This window comes from Mus musculus, chromosome 2 (assembly GCF_000001635.26).
Source record: "Mus musculus strain C57BL/6J chromosome 2, GRCm38.p6 C57BL/6J".
In the NCBI taxonomy this organism is placed as follows: domain Eukaryota; kingdom Metazoa; phylum Chordata; class Mammalia; order Rodentia; family Muridae; genus Mus; species Mus musculus.
The window spans coordinates 133,546,505-133,570,069 of NC_000068.7; the positions used below are offsets into that span (position 1 = coordinate 133,546,505).

Below are 23,565 nucleotides of genomic sequence, written 5' to 3' on the forward strand. Positions count from 1 at the left end.
CTCTATCTCTGGTACTCCTCTGGTCAAATAATTACTCTTGATTCATACTCCTCAGACTATCATCCAAGAGCTATAGGTCCTAATGTTGCTTCTCTTGCAGAGATATCATGTCTGATAGTCTTGTGTTTTTTATTTTTTCTCTAGATACAGCTTTTATCTTGCTCCTTACCTGAATCGTTTAACTCTACAGATTAGAGCCGGGATTCTGAGTGTTTGGTATGTAGACTTTGCATAATCCCCTACCCGTGAGAGTAAGCTGTATCTGCGAATGTGGCAGAGTATTATTCTTATTGTTGGGTGGCATTATGTGGCAATAATGAAGAAACTCCCACCCATGTAGTCAATTGAAGATGAGTTAATCAAAAATGTAGATTATCTTGAACAGGCCTAACATCATCAGGTGAAACTTTCAAAGGTAATTCTAACTTTTAAAAAAAGATAGTCTTCTGCTGGCTCTTTGGAAAGAAGTGATCAAGGATAAGTTCTGTAACTGGAAGAAAGTGAATCCTGCCAACAACCACAGGTACTTGGAACAAGAGCTTGGGTGTCAAATGACACTGCAGCCAGCCCTGGGCAACACTGATTGCAGCCTTGTGAGATCTTGAGAGAACCAATTAACCTGTGCTTGGCTGCCTGACCTACAGAAACTGTGAAATAATAAGTGGGCCTTAAGCCAGTAAGATTACAATCTTTCGTTACACAGCAGTAGGTGCCTAATATAGTTGCCCTTGTGGTTAAGTTATATCAATAGGAGATAGTCACAAAGGCTGAGAAGAAAAGGAGAGATGAATTGACTTATTTACTCTGCTTACAGCACTCCACGTCTGCCCAGGACAGACAGTCCCTCAGCTGTAATTGCCCCTCCTGTGATCCGGCAGAGACAAGGGACGTTACTGTCCTCTTCCATTTCCCTTCACACTGAACACAACTATATACACTATTCCATTGTTAAACTTGTTTCAACTTCTCCTCTAGTATGAACCATTGCTGTTTCCCACTGGGATACTTTCTAATGTTGGTTGACTTGTATTCCAACTCCACTTCCAAACTGGAACTGTCTTGTGCATCGGTCCATGCTCACTCACCTGATGTGTTGACTCCAGCTTGCTACCACTGTATGGAATTGAGAGACTATTAACATCACGATTACAAAAACACAGATTTTAGCTGCTTGCTAGATGTGAGACCTTGGGGAAAGTGTTCACTCTCTAAGCAACGTTCTCATCTATAAAATATAGCTAATAACCCCCCAAGAAATTTTTTTGTAAAAAATTGAATTAAATAACACATGGGAAACTATATCTAAAATTTAACAATTAATGGTTCTGATGAAAATTTTTTTTGCTGCTGGTGTTATGTAGTCACCTGCTGAACCTCACTCCCTAGCTCCCAGCCATTGTATTCACCTGACTAGTCCCCTGAAACACTGCTGTCACTGGTACTTATGGCTGTGATGAAGTACCTGACAAGAATCAACTTAAGGCTCTCACACTAGAAGGCAGTATGTCTTAGTGAAGTTGTGCTGGTAGAGGACCAAAATGGGTAGGACCACATCTCAGCAGAGCAGGGAACACAGATCAGTTGGGAATCTGGATGTAAAAGCTTAAGACCCACTGCCCTAGTGACCTACTTGCTCCATCAAGGCTCTACCTCTTATGTTCTTATAATACCACCTCCTGGAATAACACCACCAGATAGGGAGCCCTCAGGGGAGAGTTCACATCCAATCTGCAACCCTGTCCTTGCTATAAGCTTACTAATTTCACATTGCTTCCCATTAGTCCCTCAGCAACTCTTTGCTCTCCTGAAGTGTCCTTGTCATATGTCTTATGCTTTATATTTCTTTACCTCTGAACATATCATACTTCTTCCACAGGCTCCTAAATAAAGGATGTGCAGAGCTTATGTGTCTTTATGCACCGGATCCAAGTAACATAGTGTTGTGAAGTTCATAGATCCTCAGTAAAGATTTATAGACTGGGTAGTATTAGTCAGTTTGCTTTTATTGTTGTTGTTGTTTGCTTTTGCTTTTAGTTCTGAAACAATGAAACAAATACCTAAAACAGTTTGAGAAGAAGAAATATTTCTTTTGCCTCATGTTTTCAGGAGTTTCAGTCTACGGTGTATGGCTCCATTTATTTTCTTTGGACCTGCAGTGAGGAAGAACATGGAGGAGAGACACATGGGAGAGAAGGCCTCTTGCTTTATGGTGGTCAGGAAGCAAGAGAGCAACAGGAAGGAACCCAGGACAGGGAAACAGGATGAAAACCAGGAAGAGACAATAGGATAAAAACCAGGAAGTGACAGGCTGGACCCCAGGAAGAGACAGGCAGAAACTTTGAAAGCCTGTCTCCAGTGACTACTTCCATCAACCTGTCCCCATTCCCTAACACTTATGTCACTGCCCATAAAGCTTTCCAAATTGAAATTTGTCAATAGATAAATACACTGGTCCCTATGATCCAGTCACATCTCCAAAAGTATACCTATAACACTTAGATGGGAGGGGTTTTTCAATACAGAGGCTTTGGGTGAAAACTCTGACTCCATAGCTACCTTGTAAAAACATTAATACTGAGGTTGACTCCTTTTTAAAAAACATTACTTCTTTTATCTTAAGAGATTGTAACTACCCCCTTTCCCTCTTCCAACCTAATACAATAGCAAAACATTTTAATATCATTGGTCACATATGCAAGTATATTGCTATATGGTAATTAAACAAGATTTGATGGCTGTCTAAAACAATGTGACTTGGCCAACCTGGCCTAGTTTGGCCTACAAATCACTCCACCCATCATTCTTACTGTGGCTAATCCAACACTGACTAGGTGAGCCCTAGGTAGAGCAAATGCTACTCTCGGCTGTAGCTTCTGGTCCCTAGGAAAGAATCAGGAGTGAGGAGAGCCAGGGTTGGGTGTCGCATCAGCAGCAAATGATGCACAGGCTAAGAGGTTTCTCAGGGGAGTTGCCACAGGTTACAATGGAATGACAATTACAAGGTAGATGGATCATGTCACGCCTGCTGTGACCTTTACAATACATGGGGATCATTATTTTCATGTGAATTTGCATAATGGTCCACCTAGTAGGAACAATGCTGAATGCTAATAGCTGCAGGATGCAATAAAATTAAACATTATCTGGGCTGAACTGCTCAAGGAAAAGTTGCCAAAGTATGACTCTTTAAGTACTTAATTTCATCCCAGGTCATGTCCACACACAAATGAGGATTTCCGATATCTCCTGAAAACCTGGCAAAAAACGGACTAGAATAGAATAGCAGCAGCCTCCTTTATGTAGAGTCCTAACCAGTAGACTGTGTTCTGATACATTGTGTCTGGACCTTCTTACAAAGATCAGACTTGTAATTCTCACCTTAGCTTGCCCCAGGACTGCCTGGCCACTGGAAACCCCTTACATATTTGTTAACAGAGACGCTAAATAGGATAAATTCAGAGCTACTCCAGAGCTACTCTCGCCTTCTGAACTGGCAGATACTGAGAAAAACTTTGTTAATGGTAAGATCGAGCAAGTCCGCAAGCACTGTACATTTTCAGAGAAGACAGATAGTACCCCCTCAAAGTATTAAGTAACCACACATTATTTGTTGTGGGTGGGAGGAGGCCACCAGCATAGAGTGTAAAAAGCAATAAGTCTCTGTATTTGTTTCTTCTCTACAATTTCAATTGCATGAAAAATGGACTGAACATGACCATCTACACTGTATTCCAAAGAACAGAGAATTCATTTAAACTGGATTCACTTCTAGGTCCCATGCGTTTACACTCATTTCCACCACAAGAGGGCAGCCATCTCTAAAAAAACAACAGTCGAGTGCTCTTCAGAGAAATTGGGCCAAACTTGAGGAAAGTTCCTGGGAAAGGCTTTTTAGCAGCACCTCTCTGGGCTACAAAAAAGAAGCCAGCAGGCACCACCAAGGTGGAGTAACTGTCCAGAGGCATCCATTTTACCTCAGAGACTTGATTACTAAGGATATCCTAAACGGCCAAACTCTCTCTTCTGGTGTTCCAGAGGCCCAAAGCTGCAAGGCATTGTTGATGTCATCACCAAAGGTTTCATTTTCATCTTTTCTTGGGGTTGGTCCAACAGCTGTCAGCTTTCTCTTCCTCATTAAAGGCAACTTTCTCATTTAAATCTCATATAGGTTCGGAGTTTCTTGCTTTGCTCCTTCCGCCTCCGCGATGACAGAAGCAATGGTTAACTTCTCAATTAAACTTGATAGGGAAGGAAATGGCTTCAGAGGCGATCAGCCCTTTTGACTTACACACTTACACGTCTGAGTGGAGTGTTTTATTGCCGCCTTGTTTGGTGTCTCATGATTCAGAGTGACAACTTCTGCAACACGTTTTAAAAAGGAATACAGTAGCTGATCGCAAATTGCTGGATCTATCCCTTCCTCTCCTTTAATTTCCCTTGTAGACAGCCTTCCTTCAAAAATACCTTATTTGACCTCTACAGCTCTAGAAACAGCCAGGGCCTAATTTCCCTCTGTGGGTTGCTAATCCGATTTAGGTGAACGAACCTAGAGTTATTTTAGCTCCCCGACTGAAAAGCTAGCACACGTGGGTAAAAAAATCATTAAAGCCCCTGCTTCTGGTCTTTCTCGGTCTTTGCTTTGCAAACTGGAAAGATCTGGTTCACAACGTAACGTTATTCACTCTGGTCTTCTACAGGAATGCTCAGCCCATAGTTTTGGGGGTCCTGTGGGTAGCCAGTGGTGGTACTATGAAGGCTCCTGAATGTAGGGAGAAATGGAAAGATTTCAAAAAAGAATCCTGGCTCAGCAGCTTTGGGGACATTTCCAGCTGAGGAAGAAAACTGGCTTGGCCACAGCCAGAGCCTTACTGCTGGAGACCCAGTGGAGAGAGAGGACCAGGCAGAAAATTCAAAGGTCTCAAACCGGAATTGTCTTGTTACCTGACTCTGGAGTAGGTGGGTGTGGAAGGGAAGATAAATATCACAAGTATCGAAGTGATCGCTTCTATAAAGAGAATTTCTATTAACTCTCATTGTCCCCTCACATGGACACACACACACACACACACACACACACACACACATCACTAGAAGGGATGTCCACTTTACAAGTGTGTATCTATGTTCAGAAACCTGTACCCGTATTTTTATAATTTACATAAATAAATACATATAAAATATATGCATCTTTTTATTAGATTCATTTATTTGAATATAAATGTATGAATATTTATAAAATGTAATAATGCACTCAGATGTGTATCGGCTATTTCTCGACATTTTCTTCTCACCATTCAAAACAGAAGCGTTTGCTCACATTTTTGCCAAAATGTCTAATAACTTGTAAGTTCTGTTCTTCTTTTTAATGTGCTCTTACCTAAAAACTTCAAACTCAAGTTGAATATTGGCCCAATGAGGGAACTCAGAGGCCAGTGGACTCTGGATTTGCCCTAGTCTCCCGCAGCTGTGGGCGCGGATCCAGGTCCCGGGGGTCGGCTTCACACTCATCCGGGACGCGACCCCTTAGCGGCCGCGCGCTCGCCCCGCCCCGCTCCACCGCGGCCGCCCCGTAGGGCGCGCCGTCCACACCCCTGCGCGCCGCTCCCGCCCGCCCGGGGATCCCCGGCGCGCTGCGCCTCCGAGGGGGAGGTGTTCGGCCACGGCCGGGAGGGAGCCGGCAGGCGGCGTCTCCTTTAAAAGCCGCGAGCGCCGCGCCACGGCGCCTCCGTCGTCGCCGCCGGAGTCCTCGCCCTGCCGCGCAGAGCCCTGCTCGCACTGCGCCCGCCGCCGCTGCGCTTCCCACAGCCCGCCCGGGATTGGCAGCCCCGGACGTAGCCTCCCCAGGCGACACCAGGCACCGGACGCCCTCCCGGCGAAAGACGCGAGGGTCACCCGCGGCTTCGAGGGACTGGCACGACACGGGTTGGAACTCCAGACTGTGCGCGCCTGGCGCTGTGGCCTCGGCTGTCCGGGAGAAGCTAGAGTCGCGGACCGACGCTAAGAACCGGGAGTCCGGAGCACAGTCTTACCCTCAATGCGGGGCCACTCTGACCCAGGAGTGAGCGCCCAAGGCGAGCGGGCGGAAGAGTGAGTGGACCCCAGGCTGCCACAAAAGACACTTGGCCCGAGGGCTCGGAGCGCGAGGTCACCCGGTTTGGCAACCCGAGACGCGCGGCTGGACTGTCTCGAGAATGAGCCCCAGGACGCCGGGGCGCCGCAGCCGTGCGGGCTCTGCTGGCGAGCGCTGATGGGGGTGCGCCAGAGTCAGGCTGAGGGATGCAGAGTGGCGGCCCGCCCGCCACCCAGATCTTCGCTGCGCCCTTGCCCGGACACGGCATCGCCCACGATGGCTGCCCCGAGCCATGGGTCGCGGCCCAGCTAACGCAGAACGTCCGTCCCTCGCCCGGCGAGTCCCGGAGCCAGCCCCGCGCCCCGCCAGCGCTGGTCCCTGAGGCCGACGACAGCAGCAGCCTTGCCTCAGCCTTCCCTTCCCGTCCCGGCCCCGCACTCCTCCCCCTGCTCGAGGCTGTGTGTCAGCACTTGGCTGGAGACTTCTTGAACTTGCCGGGAGAGTGACTTGGGCTCCCCACTTCGCGCCGGTGTCCTCGCCCGGCGGATCCAGTCTTGCCGCCTCCAGCCCGATCACCTCTCTTCCTCAGCCCGCTGGGCCCACCCCAAGACACAGTTCCCTACAGGGAGAACACCCGGAGAAGGAGGAGGAGGCGAAGAAAAGCAACAGAAGCCCAGTTGCTGCTCCAGGTCCCTCGGACAGAGCTTTTTCCATGTGGAGACTCTCTCAATGGACGTGCCCCCTAGTGCTTCTTAGACGGACTGCGGTCTCCTAAAGGTAGAGGACACGGGCCGGGGACCCGGGGTTGGCTGGCGGGTGACACCGCTTCCCGCCCAACGGCGCAGGGCGCCTGGGAGGACTGGTGGAGTGGAGTGGACGTAAACATACCCTCACCCGGTGCACGTGCAGCGGATCCCTAGAGGGGTTAGGCATTCCAAACCCCAGATCCCTCTGCCTTGCCCACTGGCCTGCGACCTTCCTCCAGCCGGTTCCTCCTCCCCAAGTTTTCGATACATTATAAGGGCTGTTTTGGGCTTTCAAAAAAAAAAATGCAGAAATCCATTTAAAGAGTATGGCCAGTAGATTTTACTAGTTCATTGCTGACCAGTAAGTACTCCAAGCCTTAGAGATCCTTGGCTATCCTTAAGAAGTAGGTCCCATTTAGGAAGATACTAAAAGTTGGGGTTCTCCATGTGTGTTTACTGACTATGCGAATGTGTCATAGCTTACACGTGCATTCATAAACACTATCTATTTAGTTAATTGCAGGAAGGTGCATGGATTTCTTGACTGCACAGGAGTCTGGGGAAGGGGGACAGGGTTGCCTGTGGGTCAACCTTAAATAGTTAGGGGCGTAGGCCACAACTTGCAAGTGGCGTCATTAGCAGTAATCTTGAGTTTAGCGCTTACTGAATCTACAAGTTTGATATGCTCAACTACCAGGAAATTGTATACAGCGCCTCTAAGGAAGTCACTTGTGCATTTGTGTCTGTTAATATGCACATGAGCGCTGCACTGTATAAGTTTGTCAGGGATGCAGTGTCCGACCAACCTATGGCTTCCCAGCTTCCTGACACCCGCATTCCCAGCTAGTGTCACAAGAAAAGGGTACAGACGGTCAATGCTCTTTTTAATTGGGAGTTAAGACCAAGCCCCAAGTAAGAAGTCCGGCTGGGACTTGGGGGTCCTCCATCCTCTTGATCATCCAGGCTGTAGCCCGCGAATATGACATGCCAGGAGGGCATCCTGGAGAAGGCCAGCGAGCTCTATGGGAGCCGAGGCCGCGGGGGCGGGCGGAGGACTGGGCGGGGAACGTGGGTGACTCACGTCGGCCCTGTCCGCAGGTCGACCATGGTGGCCGGGACCCGCTGTCTTCTAGTGTTGCTGCTTCCCCAGGTCCTCCTGGGCGGCGCGGCCGGCCTCATTCCAGAGCTGGGCCGCAAGAAGTTCGCCGCGGCATCCAGCCGACCCTTGTCCCGGCCTTCGGAAGACGTCCTCAGCGAATTTGAGTTGAGGCTGCTCAGCATGTTTGGCCTGAAGCAGAGACCCACCCCCAGCAAGGACGTCGTGGTGCCCCCCTATATGCTAGATCTGTACCGCAGGCACTCAGGCCAGCCAGGAGCGCCCGCCCCAGACCACCGGCTGGAGAGGGCAGCCAGCCGCGCCAACACCGTGCGCAGCTTCCATCACGAAGGTGAGCGGGCGGCGGGTGGCGGGGCGGGGACGGCGGGCGGGCGGAGACTAGGCGGGCAGCCCGGGCCTCCACTAGCACAGTAGAAGGCCTTTCGGCTTCTGTACGGTCCCCTCTGTGGCCCCAGCCAGGGATTCCCCGCTGGTGAGTCCTCACCCTTTCCTGGCAAGTAGCCAAAAGACAGGCTCCTCCCCCTAGAACTGGAGGGAAATCGAGTGATGGGGAAGAGGGTGAGAGACTGACTAGCCCCTAGTCAGCACAGCATGCGAGATTTCCACAGAAGGTAGAGAGTTGGAGCTCCTTAAATCTGCTTGGAAGCTCAGATCTGTGACTTGTGTTCACGCTGTAGTTTTAAGCTAGGCAGAGCCAAGGGCAGAATGTTCGGAGATAGTATTAGCAAATCAAATCCAGGGCCTCAAAGCATTCAAATTTACTGTTCATCTGGGCCTAGTTTGAAAGATTTCTGAATCCCTATCTAATCCCCGTGGGAGATCAATTCCACAATTCGTCATATTGTTTCCACAATGACCTTCGATTCTTTGCTTAAATCTTAAATCTCCAAGTGGAGACAGCGCAAGCCTTCAGATAAAAGCCTTTTCTCCCACTGCCTGCTACCTTCCTAGGCAAGGCAATGGGGTTTTTAAACAAATATATGAATATGATTTCCCAAGATAGAATAATGTTGTTTATTTCAGCTGAAATTTCCTGGATTAGAAAGGCTGTAGAGGCCTATTGAAGTCTCTTGCACCGATGTTCTGAAAGCAGTTAGTAAAAAATCATGACCTAGCTCAATTCTGTGTGTGCCACTTTCAATGTGCTTTTGACTTAATGTATTCTCCATAGAACATCAGTTCCTTCAAGTTCTAGAAGAATTCAGAGTTGTCTGTCAGTGAGCTGCAATTTATAGAACAGTGGGGAGCTGGGAGAGAATTTCCCTTTTTAAAGTTTTGCTTTGCCTTGCTGAGGGGATAAATTTTAAGTAGAAATCTAGGCTCTGAAATGATAGCCCAACCCCATCTCCAGTAAGGGATGACTGACTCAAACCTTGAGAAGTCTGGGTGATAATAGGAAAAAGTCCCACAAGCAGGTCACAGAGCGCGAGATGGATCTGTCTTGAGGCAGCCAATGGTTATGAAGGGCACTGGAAATCCATCTCTTTCAAACTGGTGTCTAGGGCTTTCTGGGAGCAAAGCTTAGACCACATTCTGCTCCTCAAGGTTTGCCTACTGAAAGCAGGGAGATTCTGGGGTGTTCACCCCCACCTTCCACCCCCAGGTGATTCTGGGCTTAGCTAATCTCTCCTGGTTAATATTCATTGGAAAGTTTTTATAGATCAAAACAAACAAACCTACTATCCAGCACAGGTGTTTTTCCCACTGCCTCTGGAGATATAGCAAGAAAACCATATATTCATGTATTTCCTTATTAGTCTTTTCTAACGTGAAAATTATTCCTGACCTATAAAAAATGAAGGAGGTATTTTATCTTAACTAAGCTAAAAGAATCGCTTAAGTCAATTGAAACTCAAAAATCCAATTGAATGAAAGGTTCGTCAATAAAAATCTACATTTTTCTTACTCTTCCTTTGGAAATAGCTTGATAAAAACACAGACAAAACAAAGTCTGTGTGTCTTATTTGAAAACTTAGTGAGCTTCAGTTCATAAGCAAAAAATGTAGTTTAAAAGTGATTTTTCTGTTGTAAAACTGTATAGAAGTTATTGACTTGTTTAAAATAAACTTGCACTAACTTTATACCTTGGTGCAATTAGATGTAATGTTTACTGTAAATTTCAGGAAAACCATTTTTTTTTTTTGGTCATGATCAGGTACACATGGCATTTGGGAAGACTTTTCACATTGTTGAGTAACCTAGAGTTTGTTTGTTTGTTTGTTTGTTTTTAAGCATTCTTGTGCCACTAGAAAAACCTTAATAAGCCATGTGTTACTTGGTAGACTTCTTCCTAAGTTCTAGAAAGTGGCTTAATGCCACGATGAGACAAAACATACCATAGTAGTCTTTCAACCAGTGGCAGAGTCTTCCAGACAAAATCTCCTGTTGAACATTAAGACCATGGATTTTTATCCAGGAGAGCCCAGGCTTTGCTGAATCACCACCCTCCAACCCCACTCCAAGGTCACCGAAGGCCTCCCCAACTGGCTGCCATTGAGAAACTGTTTGAAATTGATTGACTCCATTGGCCCTACAGAGACTTCTCCTTTAGTGGCAGATCATATACTGAAGGATCCAAGCTTGCTCTTCTGACTATGAAGAGCACAGTCTTTCTTTTTCTTTATGGAATAAACAAACTATGTGGCCCTGTGACTAAAGTTTTCAAAGAGGGAGAGATCCTGTTAGCAGAAGTGCAACTGCCCAGAAACTAGCCACAGGCTAGGATATTCCAAAGTACAACTCTAAAGTATGGTCCATCCTAAATTCTAGCATGGGGTTGAATACCGGCATCCAGGAATACTTCTCTCTACCTCTGGCTATTGCAGTGAGATTACGAAGACCCTGGGGGGAAAAACAGTTGCTTAGTTTACAGATGTTCCTTGCCACAGATGTTCTCAGTATCTCTTGTTTGTCAGAGGATCCTTTCAATCCCTCTTGACATTTCCAATCTGCTTTTGTCCTCTCTACATGTGCCTTGTGGCATTTCGCTTGGTCTTTAGAGAATCCCTTTCTGGAGCTGCAGGTTCCCTTGTAGGATCTGTGTTCAGGAGAACAGGGACCTTGGCAGGTTAGTGACAACTACCAAACCCTGCTTTCCTTCCCTGCCACTTCCTTTGTTGCCTTAAAAATTAAACCTTAACTCTCTGTGTCTAAACCTTTTCTTCTTCCTCTTTGTCATTTACTTTATTTATTTGTCATGTACTTTATCCTGTAGAAAATCACAGTGTGGCCCAAAGCCCCTTGAATCTTGTTGCAGCGGTGAGATGCAGCTGCTGATCTGGAATAGCCTTAGGCTTGTTGTTGTTTTGATGGAGGAATGCTTTCTGTCCAAAAAGTGTTGCAAAATCCTCCAAGCTTAATGATAACTTTTGAAATGAAACTCACCCTACTTTAGGGCAAACAAGTAGCCACAGAGAGCAGGATCTAAACAAGGTCTGGTGTCCCATTTGGCTGTGTCCCTTCAATTTTCTGTTCATTTAGCTCTGTCTGCATCTAAAGGGTGCTGGGCAATAAGTTTTGATCTTCAGGGCAAAACTCAATCTTCAGTTACCATGGTATCAGGTACCAATTCCTAGTGATTTGTGCTATGGCTTAGGATTTGATTTCTCTCCTACATTAGGTAATATCTTTCAATGGCTAGAACTTGGGCATTGCAGTACACTCAAGTTAACAGTTCTGTGACCTAAGGAAGTCACATAACCTCTCTGAATTCTCTACTGTTTCATTCACAAAATGGAGAAAATCATGGCTCTTTCTTAATGTGCTTCTTGTAAGAGAATTCATAGAAAGGTGATGACACCAGATTTGGCAGAAGGAAGGAAAGGAAGGAAGGAAGAAAGAAAGAAAGAAAGAAAGAAAGAAAGAAAGAAAGAAAGAAAGAAAGGAAGGAAGGGAGAGAGAGAGAAGGGAAGGGAAAGGGAAAGGGAAAGGAAAGAAAAGAAAGGAAGGAAGAAAAGGAAGGAAGGAAGGAAAGAAGGAAGGAAGGAAAAGAAAGAGAAGAAAGCATTCAGCATATGAACTAATGTTTCCTGGTGACTTTTTATATCATATCCTTGTTCTAGGAAGTGGCCCTAGCCATATCTTTTGGGTTATTTTGAGGTAGAGGAATAATCAACATAGTGTAGAACATTAAATCTGGGTTTTGTTTCTAGAAGAGGCTAGAATGGCATGGCTGTCCCACTTGCTCCTCTTTCAGGCAGTATGGCAGCCACCATTCTCTCTGTAAGATCTAGGAGGCTGACACTCAGGTTGGAGACAGGTCAGAATCCTGAAATCACTTAGCAAGTTCAGCTGATTCAACAAGGGATATTTACAGAGAATTAACAGCTATTCCAGCTTCCAAAAAGTGTACATTACCTACTCTGTATTTTCAGAACCCCAGGTTTGCTGTGATAATTTGTAGAAGTCTTTTCCTGTAATTTTCTTTATTTAAAAGATATTTTCAATTTTCCACCCTCAAGAAGAGGTTGAAACTTGTCCCTTGAAGTAGAAGAGGTGTTGTGTGTCCTGACCCTGAGGAAGTTGGCCTTGTTGAGGTCTTCTGTAAATTCTTGAATTCTCTGTATAATTTCAATGAATAGTCATGTTTGATACCTTGGTATAAAGGATGGGATAAGATCTTTCAAGGCTTAGGCTGATGGAAACGCTGCTGAAAGACTAGAGATTGCTCTTTCCTTTGGCATCTGTCTTGGGTAGTAATATTGTTCTCTGTGAAGGCCCACTTATTCTGTCTTGAAAATTCTTCTTACCTCCAGAGTGATAGGCCACAGGGAGTACTGTTTCTATGTTTGCAGTTGAAAGATGACAATTTCATATGGTCCAAACTTGGCTTTATTTCTTGGTGAGATATTATTCTGTTACTTCAATGACCTGTCTCCATTATTTATCTTGAGGCTCACCTCTTCCCTTTTGTTGACTGTTGTAGCAATTTGTGGAAGGCCCTGGGTAGTCAGCCTTTATACTCTGTCTGTACAGGAAATAAAGTGCATGTCACCATGCCAAAGTCAGGAGATGCCGGTGTGATTAGGGTCCACGGGATTTTGCTACTGTTTTTATTTTCTATCGATGAATTGCCTTAGGCAGAAACATTAAGGGACACCAGAATGGTGATGAAAGGCTTTTTATAACAGAAGCTAAATACAGTCCTTCATACTTTCTAGGAATGCCCCTGTCCTAAAGTACCATTAACCGATAGTGGAGTTCAGAACATAAATGGCTCCCCAAAGGTATCACCAAGAACTTTTTGGCAAACAGATGCAAGAGGATTATGAAAGAATCGCAGCTTGGTCTGGTAATCTTCCTGTTCAAAGAGAAGAGCTTTAGAAGACCCCCCTTGAGTCCCTGGCTGGCTTAACATAGCATGAACCCTCATGTGTTGGCCAACATTAAGGCTTTTTCTATAAAAGTCTCCTCCTTCATCAGTATACGCTCGAGTATGAAAAGCATCCTTTTAAACCTTGACTCTGTGTGGTCCAGAAACAGCAGCATCCCTTGCTTAAGAGCTTAATGGAGATGCAGGAGTGCAGGCCTCTTCCCAGACCGGCTGATGTGCAGGTCAAAGTCTAAGCACTGCTGGATCAACACAGAAGTTATTCCGAATGAGGATGAGATGGATACGAGAGAACAGGAAGTAGGAAGGGATTTCTTTATCGTGAATTGCTACAGCAGCCTAATGTCACCCCATACCCTTCTGAAGAACTATGTCCCTGTGGATGCCTTTGTCTCTAGAGTTCTGAGCAAAATGGTAGGGTGTGCTTTGCAAAATGTCATCATTGATGTTGAATTTCAAAGTCTTTAATTAAGGGGCTGAAATCTGTATATTGAGATTTGTAAATCATCTAAATTGTAGAGTAATGTTTGCACAGGCTGCTTAAGGGATTGACATTAAAGCTCGTTTTCTTAGTTAAGAAATACAGTCATTTCCTCAACTCCTCAGTCATTAGCTCTCTACTAACTACAGTGCTGACTTTTTTCCCCTTAAAGTCTGTGAATTCCAAAGAAGTGTTTCACTATTTCCTCCATTATTATAGCTACCTAGAAGCTATGTTCATATATTGGATTAAAAACGTAGCAATTACAAAGTTAATGTGGCCATATAGAAAAGGGAAAAGAAACTCCGCTTTCACTTTAATATATATATGTGTGTGTGTATATACATATATATACATGTTGTGTGTGTATATATATATATATATATATATATATATATATATATATATATATATATATATGTTGTGTTAAGCAGTAAACTCAGGGCCATGGACAGAGGGGCAGACATTGTATCTCTAGGCCTGACATTTTTAATTTCTGGTTGCAGGTTTTTATGTAGTTTAACTTAAACCATGCACTGAAGTTTTAAATGCTCGTAAGGAATTAAGTTACCATTGGCTCTCTTACCAAATGCGTTTCTTTTTTCTCTCCACCCTGATCAAACTAGAAGCCGTGGAGGAACTTCCAGAGATGAGTGGGAAAACGGCCCGGCGCTTCTTCTTCAATTTAAGTTCTGTCCCCAGTGACGAGTTTCTCACATCTGCAGAACTCCAGATCTTCCGGGAACAGATACAGGAAGCTTTGGGAAACAGTAGTTTCCAGCACCGAATTAATATTTATGAAATTATAAAGCCTGCAGCAGCCAACTTGAAATTTCCTGTGACCAGACTATTGGACACCAGGTTAGTGAATCAGAACACAAGTCAGTGGGAGAGCTTCGACGTCACCCCAGCTGTGATGCGGTGGACCACACAGGGACACACCAACCATGGGTTTGTGGTGGAAGTGGCCCATTTAGAGGAGAACCCAGGTGTCTCCAAGAGACATGTGAGGATTAGCAGGTCTTTGCACCAAGATGAACACAGCTGGTCACAGATAAGGCCATTGCTAGTGACTTTTGGACATGATGGAAAAGGACATCCGCTCCACAAACGAGAAAAGCGTCAAGCCAAACACAAACAGCGGAAGCGCCTCAAGTCCAGCTGCAAGAGACACCCTTTGTATGTGGACTTCAGTGATGTGGGGTGGAATGACTGGATCGTGGCACCTCCGGGCTATCATGCCTTTTACTGCCATGGGGAGTGTCCTTTTCCCCTTGCTGACCACCTGAACTCCACTAACCATGCCATAGTGCAGACTCTGGTGAACTCTGTGAATTCCAAAATCCCTAAGGCATGCTGTGTCCCCACAGAGCTCAGCGCAATCTCCATGTTGTACCTAGATGAAAATGAAAAGGTTGTGCTAAAAAATTATCAGGACATGGTTGTGGAGGGCTGCGGGTGTCGTTAGCACAGCAAGAATAAATAAATAAATATATATATTTTAGAAACAGAAAAAACCCTACTCCCCCTGCCTCCCCCCCAAAAAAACCAGCTGACACTTTAATATTTCCCAATGAAGACTTTATTTATGGAATGGAATGGAAAAAAACACAGCTATTTTGAAAATATATTTATATCTACGAAAAGAAGTTGGGAAAACAAATATTTTAATCAGAGAATTATTCCTTAAAGATTTAAAATGTATTTAGTTGTACATTTTATATGGGTTCAACTCCAGCACATGAAGTATAATGGTCAGAGTTATTTTGTATTTATTTACTATTATAACCACTTTTTAGGGAAAAAAGATAGTTAATTTGTATTTATATGTAATCAGAAGAAATATCGGGTTTGTATATAATTTTCAAAAAGAATTGTAGTTGTTTTTCAGTTGTGTGTATTTAAGATGCAAAGTCTACATGGAAGGTTGCTGAGCAAAGTGCTTGCACACTTGCTGTCTGTTTCTTGCAGCACTACTGTTAAAGTTCACAAGTTCAAGTCCAAAAAAAAAAAAAAAGGATAATCTACTTTGCTGACTTTCAAGATTATATTCTTCAATTCTCAGGAATGTTGCAGAGTGGTTGTCCAATCCGTGAGAACTTTCATTCTTATTAGGGGGAATATTTGGATAAGAACCAGACATTACTGATCTGATAGAAAAGCTCTCGCCACCCTCCCTGCAGCAAGAACAAAGCAGGACCAGTGGGAATAATTAGGAAAACTGTGACTATGTCAGGAAGTGATGATGGCATCTTGTTCTTTCTTAAGCCTATAATCCCTTCCAGGGGGCTGATCTGGCCAAAGTACTAAATAAAATATAATATTTCTTCTTTATTAACATTGTAGTCATATATGTGTACAATTGATTATCTTGTGGGCCCTCATAAAGAAGCAGAAATTGGCTTGTATTTTGTGTTTACCCTATCAGCAATCTCTCTATTCTCCAAAGCACCCAATTTTCTACATTTGCCTGACACGCAGCAAAATTGAGCATATGTTTCCTGCCTGCACCCTGTTCTCTGACCTGTCAGCTTGCTTTTCTTTCCAGGGATATGTGTTTGAACATATTTCTCCAAATGTTAAACCCATTTCAGATAATAAATATCAAAATTCTGGCATTTCATCCTATAAAACCTAACCCGTGAGAGCAAATGGTTTGTTTGTGTTTGCAGTGTCTACCTGTGTTTGCATTTTCATTTCTTGGGTGAATGATGACAAGGTTGGGGTGGGGACATGACTTAAATGGTTGGAGAATTCTAAGCAAACCCCAGTTGGACCAAAGGACTTACCAATGAGTTAGTAGTTTTCATAAGGGGGCGGGGGGAGTGAGAGAAAGCCAATGCCTAAATCAAAGCAAAGTTTGCAGAACCCAAGGTAAAGTTCCAGAGATGATATATCATACAACAGAGGCCACAGTGCCTAAAAAAATTAAAGAATGTCTGATCAGCGTCTCAGCACATCTACCAATTGGCCAGATGCTCAAACAGAGTGAAGTCAGATGAGGTTCTGGAAAGTGAGTCCTCTATGATGGCAGAGCTTTGGTGCTCAGGTTGGAAGCAAAACCTAGGGAGGGAGGGCTTTGTGGCTGTTTGCAGATTGGGGAATCCAGTGCTAGTTCCTGGCAGGGTTTCAGGTCAGTTTCCGGAGTGTGTGTCCTGTAGCCCTCCGTCATGGTTGAAGCCCAGGTCTCACCTCCTCTCCTGACCCGTGCCTTAGAACTGACTTGGAAAGCGGTGTGCTTACAGCAAGACAGACTGTTATAATTAAATTCTTCCCAAGGACCTCCGTGCAATGACCCCAAGCACACTTACCTTCGGAAACCTTAAGGTTCTGAAGATCTTGTTTTAAATGACTACCCTGGTTAGCTTTTGATGTGTTCCTTATCCCTTTAGTTGTTGCACAGGTAGAAACGATTAGACCCAACTATGGGTAGCCTTGTCCTCCTGGTCCTTCAGTCATTCTCTAATGTCTCTTGCTTGCCATGGGCACTGTAACAAACTGCAATCTTAACATCTTATAAAATGAATGAACCACATATTTACATCTCCAAGTCCTCCAGATGGGAGTGCGATCATTCCATAAGGATCCCACCTTCTGGCAGGTCTATCCAGTACATATTTTCTGCTTCATTGGTCTTGATTTTCTTGGCTAAAATTACTTGTAGCACAGCAGGCCCCATGTGACATATAGGTATATACATACATGTATGTGCATATAGTGTGTACATGTTCTAATTTATACATAGCTATGTGAAGATTATGTTACATATGTAGATGGTCGCACTTCTGATTTCCATTTAGGTTCAGAGAGAGACGTCACAGTAAATGGAGCTATGTCATTGGTATATACCCCGAGTGGTTCAGGTGTTCTCTCTATTTTTTTAAGATGGAGAACACTCATCTGTACTATCGAAAATGAGCCAAATCACTTAGCAAATTTCTAGTCACTTGCCTTGCTGTTAAGATACTGATTCACTGGGTGCTGACATGCTGAGCCCCTCCCTACTTTTTGATTGAAAGGACAAAGGAAGAGAGCTTTGCAGTAAAGAATGGTTATATTGTGGGGGCGAGGGGGGCGGCGTTATAGATCGGCATATATGTGAGGAGGTCACAACAGCCTGCACTATTCCTTTTCTGTTTTATGTCTTGCAGGGGAAGGGACAGGTAGGGTGGGGTTGAGGGGGCAGGGCACACACATCTACTTGGATAAATTGCATCTCCTCTTTCCTTCACCCCGCCACCATATCTTAAAGCCTTATGACATCCTCTAGGGCAGAATTTTCTCACCAGCTCCCCGCCCTACCAACTTCAAAGTGAACTTCTAACTAACTTGAGGGGCCAAAGTTCTAAATAAAACTTGTTAGAGTTTAGCGGGCACCTCAGTCATCAGGAATGCCTCCAGGAAAGCAAAAAAGCTTGATGTGTGTACAGCCCACGTGGTGGAGTCCTGCCACCCTATGATTCCTGTCCCAGTGGTCTGGGTGGGGCCTGAGATCCTGAATTTCTAATGAGCTCCCAGGTGACACCCTGACTCACTGTGCCAGAGGACTGCAGTTTGAGTAGCAAGGTTGTGTGGACTGTTCTTTCGATCATGGCTACAGAAGCTGGCTCAAGTACAGCCCCTTCGTGTGTAAAAGCCATGTGTAAATGAGAAGAAACAGAAGGCAAAGCTGCGTTGCATGGCATCTGAATCAGTGCCCTGCAGTTTTGTTTTTTGTTTTTTTTTTTTCAAAGACATTCTTTTTCCCAACAAGATGAGTGGCAATCTTATGTTCTAGCCACTCTTAGACATGAAAACACTGGGTTGCTTATCTTGTAAAATCTGCTCTGCTTGCTTGCTTGGGCACGCTGCAGTCAGTTTAGTCAAATGCGTGTCAGTACATCTATATGTATGAGGGAGCAGGTGCAAGTCCTTAGAAATGTACTTTAAAAAACTTGAACACTTAAGTCAGTGTGCTGAGCTGCTCCTGTGTGATGTTAGTGCCAAGCACCTGAGTTAAAGGGATCTCTTTGAAGGCAGAGGGTAGATGTCGTATGGTTGAAGCATTTGTTTATACTAAAATGATGCTTGACTTTTTTCTAAGTTATAAGACAGTACACTGTATAAGTTCATTGAACCTAGAGGGTGGCATAGGACTCCAAATCTGGTATGGGAGGTTTGTTCTAATGGAAGTTCGAATCTTTTTTGCAGTTGGCTTGGAATAAAGTGCTTATGTGAATGGGCTTAAGCTAGGGAAAAAAATGGGTTTCCCTCTGCAAAGAGGGTCAGCACAGAAATAACTTCCTGGCTTTGCTTGGCATGAATGCCACTTGTTAGCAGAATGCCCTGTGGGGATCAAGGGTAGCTTGGGCAGCACCTTACTCGGCTCTCAGAAACTCTTAGAAGCAACACAGACTTTAATATTTGTTGAAGAAATGTCAGGATGAATATATTCTTAATCTCAACCAATCTTGTTGTGTAAGACACACACACACACACACATGCACACACACACACACACACACACACGCACACACACGCACACGCACACACACACACACATGCACACACACACACACGCACACACACACACACACACACACATCCCTGTGGGTGAACAGACATGTGCACATACACACATACAAGCACACATATTTGCATACACACGTACATGCTAACAAGCACACATGTTCACATGCACGCATGCACACACATGCATGCACATCTCTGAAGGAATTTTCGTTTGCTCATGTCTAGAGTCTGAATGCTGAGGCAAGAGCATCAACCGTCCCCCACCCCACCCCCTTGGCCAATCCCTATGGATTTATCATTTTGTTTAGGTCTCTAAACTCTGAATGGAGACCCTCTGAGGTGCTACACCATACGCTGACTTTAACAGCACTTAAAAGCTTGTGTTTGCCTGTGTGCTGGGCCCCTCGCCAAGGCATTGCTGGGAGTCCATTACTGTTGCAGTCCATTCTGATGAGGAGGTCTCTCAGCAAAGCCCCGATCTGCTCACAGCTCTCCTCATAAGGAGCAGGAACTCATCTGGACCGAATTTACCCTAGAACCGCTTGGCCACAACACTATGAGAGAATAATTATTGAACTATTTTACTGTACAACTATTTCCAAATTGTTGATTTTTTATTGATTTCAGGAGGCAAGCTAATTGCCCCATGGCAACTTGATGTTAACATTTAATGAAGATCAGGAAGCAGAGTTTATGAAAAGCGTTTGTATAGCGACTGCAAAGCTTCAAGAACTGTTTTACACTTCCTGACGGGGCTGGGCCTCGCTTAATGGTTTGTTTTTATTGCTTAAGAGTGTAAACCGTGCCTTAGCCCAGTGTGTGGAAACTATACCCTCATCCCGCATTGCACATTTTCTTGTTGCTTTTTCCTCGCTTCCCATGTCATTGTACCATCTACAATCAAGACTTTCTCTTCTTTGTATGCAAGCAAGTTTCTATCTTAGACGTTGATGACACTACATGCACACACACACACACACACACACACACACACACACACGCACATGCATGCACATAGCCTGATGAACTGAATGTGCTGCTTCACTGTGTTTGGGTGGAGTTTCTGTTCAGCACTTGGTTGCTAGACAACCAAGCAGACAAAATTTAGCGATTCAAAAGGCATTTTTAAAGACGACAAATTTTGAGTGGCTGAACTCTTTTATCTCTGACTTTATGGGGAAGGTGCAGGTTTCTTTCAAAGATCTTGTCTCTTCCTGTTTTTTGCTGAGTAGATAGCTTACTGGTAGAAATTGTGTGTGTGTGTGTGTGTGTGTGTGTGTGTGTGTGTGTGTGTGTACAGCGATCATGTGTTTGCACATGTGTATTCAGGTGCACGTGCACATGTGTGCACAGCCGTGTGGAGGTCAGAGGTTAACATCCAGTGTTTCTCTCAATAGCTCTGGGCCTTGGTTTTTCAGAAAAGGCGTCTCACTGAACCTGGTTCTCATCAGTTTAGCTAGGCTGTCTGCCAGCGAGCCCCAGGGATCCTCCTGTCTCCGCCCCTTGTGTACCCCCAGCACTGGGGTCCAGACACATTACCCACCATACCCAGCTATGTTTTAATGTGGGTGCTAAAGCGCTTCATTCACTTGCTTCTTCTTGTGCAGAAAGCGATTTAGTTACTGAGCCATCTCCCTCACCCTGAAGAGTGTTTTGAAGTCTGGCTCCTTCAGGATTGTCTGAAAGCTTTCTTAACTGCTGTTCCCATTTGCTGGAACTTGCTTCCCACCTGGAAGCTAACTTGGTTTCCAAGGGCATGTTTTAAATCACTAGTAAAGTTGAGCTCCGGCTCCAAGCTCCTCCAATTGTTTCAATGTCAGGGAGTGATTCCTGTTGGAGGCAATGTTTAGAAGCACCAAGCCTGGGTGTGGAGGGCCCTGTCTCGAAGAAGCGACCCCAAGTTTTTGCCTGATAGATGGTATTGAAAATGTTTTCTAAAACCTTCGTGAAAGCCTAATTTGAAATCAAAGTCATTTTCTGATTTCTGTAACGTGCTCCAGGAGCGAGTTGTAAAATCGGGATCTTTATAGATCGGCCAAGTTGGGCTTGTGTTCACACGTTCGCTCACATGCGCACACAGTTGGCAGCTGACAGGCTCCATGCTGAGATCTTTCTTCCTCCTCTACCCTCTGACATGTCTCTGCTGCTCTGGCTCCTCTCTTTGTGGGGTTCCCTGGGCTGGAATGTAGTCAAATCCATGGAAAACTTTAACCACTTTTCTGATTCTTCATTTACAGGCAGGATTTCCTGGCACTGGGATCAAGGGGGGAGGGGAGGGGCGCGGGGGTGAAGGACTGAGGCTGGTTCATCACAAACATCTTGCAAATGAGACACGTTTGAAGCCCATCTGGCCTGGACAGAGAGATTTGACAAACTAGTCTCTGATAGAGAAACCTCACCATCCGACTTTCTCCAACGAGCTTGCAGTTCTCTAAAGCATATCAGTATGAATAAGAATCACTTTTTAAGCATGGAGGCTCCAGGATGAGCTGGGCAGCAAATCACAGTGCTTCTGAGAGGAGCAATAAATGAAAATAAAAATACCAGTCTTAGATGAACACTCCCAACATCCAGCATTCCCTATGTTCGTCAGATCCCATGTAGCTGGACAGTAGGAAATGGGAAGAACTATAGAAACTAAATAACTTTTGTGGTTTAAATATAAATATATATGCACATATACTTCAAATATATTATACATGTATTTACGTATCCATGAATTATTGCCGATTTCTGGACTGGAACCATTCTAAGTGGTATCACGTTGTAGAACTGCCTTGGCGATGCTGGTGACAACCTGTTCTTCTTGTGTAGAGAAGGTCTCAGACATTTGTTTCAAGAGTTTCCTCTTTGCTAAGGTTCAGATAAAGAATAGTTCTCTATCTAAAGAAAACTGTGACGGGACACGATAAAATTTAAGATGCAAACATGTCTGGCATGACTGAATTACAGTAATACAAAGAGTCCAAAAAAATAAATTAATTCTTAGAAGAACAATCTATGTACATAAGAAAACCCATGCACCAGATTGGGCTGTGTTTGTCATAAATTAGAGCACAGACACCAAGCATGTCAGTTGACTGGTTCTCCAGCCTTGTTGGTCTCAGGAACTCATCCACCGACTTGACTCTGTGTCCTGTTGGTATGTCCTGTAGCTTATCTTTCCCATAAAATGCTTTAGGCCTTGTCACAGCTGCTCCTACTTTTGATATTTTGTGAGTCTTAATTAGTCTTAATTACAATCTTCATGATGAATAAAAAGAGGAGGGAAAGAAAAAAAAAGAAAGATCTAAAAGTTAAGATCAGGAGATTCCTTGTGCGAGAAACAGCTGCTCCAAAGGAAAATGTATTCTTGACAAATACATAAGCTTCAGATACTACACCTTGCAGAAATATGTCATTAGTTGGCTGTCCCATTGGACCGTGAGGGAGCTCCCATACTCCCTTTTTTTCTCTTAGGAGTAGTACCGTTCATGCTCCACAGTCACTTTAAGTACATGTAGTAAGACTGAAGCCGAGATGATGGAAGGAAACTCTTTAGGCCTTTGTATCAGCCAGTGTTTGATATGCTTGCAAGTTCAGGAGGTGCTTTTTAAGAATGTGCCCTGATGACGGAGCATAAAAGGTATTGCTAGATGACCTTACAACACATGTGGGTGCATTCTAACAGCTTGGCAGATGGCATGCAAGGCATTCCCATAGTCAGAGCCATGGAGGGTCATACATCGCAAGTGTAACATTGTTACTAATCCCGGAAAATGAATGGGGGCACTCTTCAGGGCAGGGCAGGGCCTGGAGCTCAGCCGTTATTATGTAATGTTCCTAGAAAATTCACAAGGTGGTATTTTAATTCCAGTGGTAACAAAATTATAACCTTTCTCCATGGCATCTATGGGCCAATGCTGTGCTCTGGGAATCTGCACAGCAGATAGGCAAGGCTTCCTGTGCAGGAAATCCGTTTAGCTGGCATAGAAATTATTCTCTGAAATTATGTCTCCATCTCTTACCAGATACCTAATAAAAGCTGTATTGTGAATTGTTTGTATTCTTTGTTTTTGCATCTTACATTCTCTCTCTCCTCTCTCCTTCCCTCCCTCCATCCCTTCCTTTCTCTACCTATCCCTCTCTTTCTCACTGTTTCTCCCCCCACCCCCATGCCACTGTAGTACCTAGAGATAAGGAAATGAAGAAGGTCACCTCCTGGGATGCAAGGAGACAGATCTTCCATATCATTATAGATTAAGGGCGCATTGGAGATACTCGAAACTGTGCTGAAAGTCTCCTCTGAAATGCTAGTTTGAACAGAGATCC

The 23,565-nt window shown here is 44.6% G+C and overlaps 1 protein-coding gene and 1 non-coding gene across 2 annotated transcripts, besides 9 other annotated features; both read left to right on the top strand.

Annotated features, from left to right (window-relative positions):
- Nucleotides 3,744-6,620: a promoter, noted in NCBI's record as "-2712 to +165; EcoR1/BamHI fragment". NCBI's record gives its function as "drives expression in chondrocytes and perichondrium" and the evidence as "EXISTENCE:transgenic organism evidence [ECO:0001131][PMID:12759356]".
- Nucleotides 4,633-4,643: a transcriptional cis regulatory region, noted in NCBI's record as "-1824/-1814 Tcf/Lef site". NCBI's record gives its function as "mediates induction by beta catenin/Tcf4" and the evidence as "EXISTENCE:deletion mutation evidence [ECO:0005510][PMID:23032104]".
- Nucleotides 5,527-5,566: a protein binding site, noted in NCBI's record as "-193 to -161". NCBI's record gives its function as "mediates response to retinoic acid; forms complex with retinoic acid receptor beta" and the evidence as "EXISTENCE:protein binding evidence [ECO:0000024][PMID:17317039]".
- Nucleotides 5,615-5,626: a protein binding site, noted in NCBI's record as "NRE-1". NCBI's record gives the evidence for it as "EXISTENCE:protein binding evidence [ECO:0000024][PMID:12759356]".
- Nucleotides 5,617-5,815: a promoter, noted in NCBI's record as "-841 ro -643 distal promoter; BamHI/SmaI fragment". NCBI's record gives the evidence for it as "EXISTENCE:reporter gene assay evidence [ECO:0000049][PMID:11485314]".
- Nucleotides 5,655-16,392, top strand: Bmp2 (bone morphogenetic protein 2). The gene is made up of 3 exons (NM_007553.3): nucleotides 5,655-6,847; nucleotides 7,915-8,264; nucleotides 14,370-16,392. The coding sequence occupies exons 2-3, from the start codon at nucleotides 7,922-7,924 to the stop codon at nucleotides 15,209-15,211; spliced, it is 1,185 nt and encodes a 394-aa protein (NP_031579.2). The 5' UTR covers nucleotides 5,655-6,847; nucleotides 7,915-7,921; the 3' UTR covers nucleotides 15,212-16,392.
- Nucleotides 6,033-6,061: a protein binding site, noted in NCBI's record as "ERE". NCBI's record gives its function as "mediates response to estrogen" and the evidence as "EXISTENCE:protein binding evidence [ECO:0000024][PMID:12511606]".
- Nucleotides 6,130-6,162: a protein binding site, noted in NCBI's record as "ERRE1". NCBI's record gives the evidence for it as "EXISTENCE:protein binding evidence [ECO:0000024][PMID:26404484]".
- Nucleotides 6,305-6,620: a promoter, noted in NCBI's record as "-150 to +165 proximal promoter; BglII/BamHI fragment". NCBI's record gives the evidence for it as "EXISTENCE:reporter gene assay evidence [ECO:0000049][PMID:11485314]".
- Nucleotides 6,453-6,466: a protein binding site, noted in NCBI's record as "CRE2". NCBI's record gives the evidence for it as "EXISTENCE:protein binding evidence [ECO:0000024][PMID:21695256]".
- Nucleotides 16,393-18,203: 1,811 nt separating the features above from the next.
- Nucleotides 18,204-18,290, top strand: Mir3090 (microRNA 3090). The gene has a single exon (NR_037273.1). It is a non-coding gene; the product is annotated as a microRNA 3090 (primary transcript).
- The last annotated feature ends 5,275 nt before the right edge of the window (nucleotides 18,291-23,565 follow it).

Excerpts from the sequence above, each read along its gene's own strand:
- Bmp2 (NM_007553.3), top strand. The coding sequence starts at position 7,922 with ATGGTGGCCGGGACCCGCTGTCTTCTAGTGTTGCTGCTTCCCCAGGTC. Across the intron at positions 8,265-14,369 it reads GCGCAGCTTCCATCACGAAG|AAGCCGTGGAGGAACTTCCA; the intron begins GTGAGCGGGCGG and ends TGATCAAACTAG.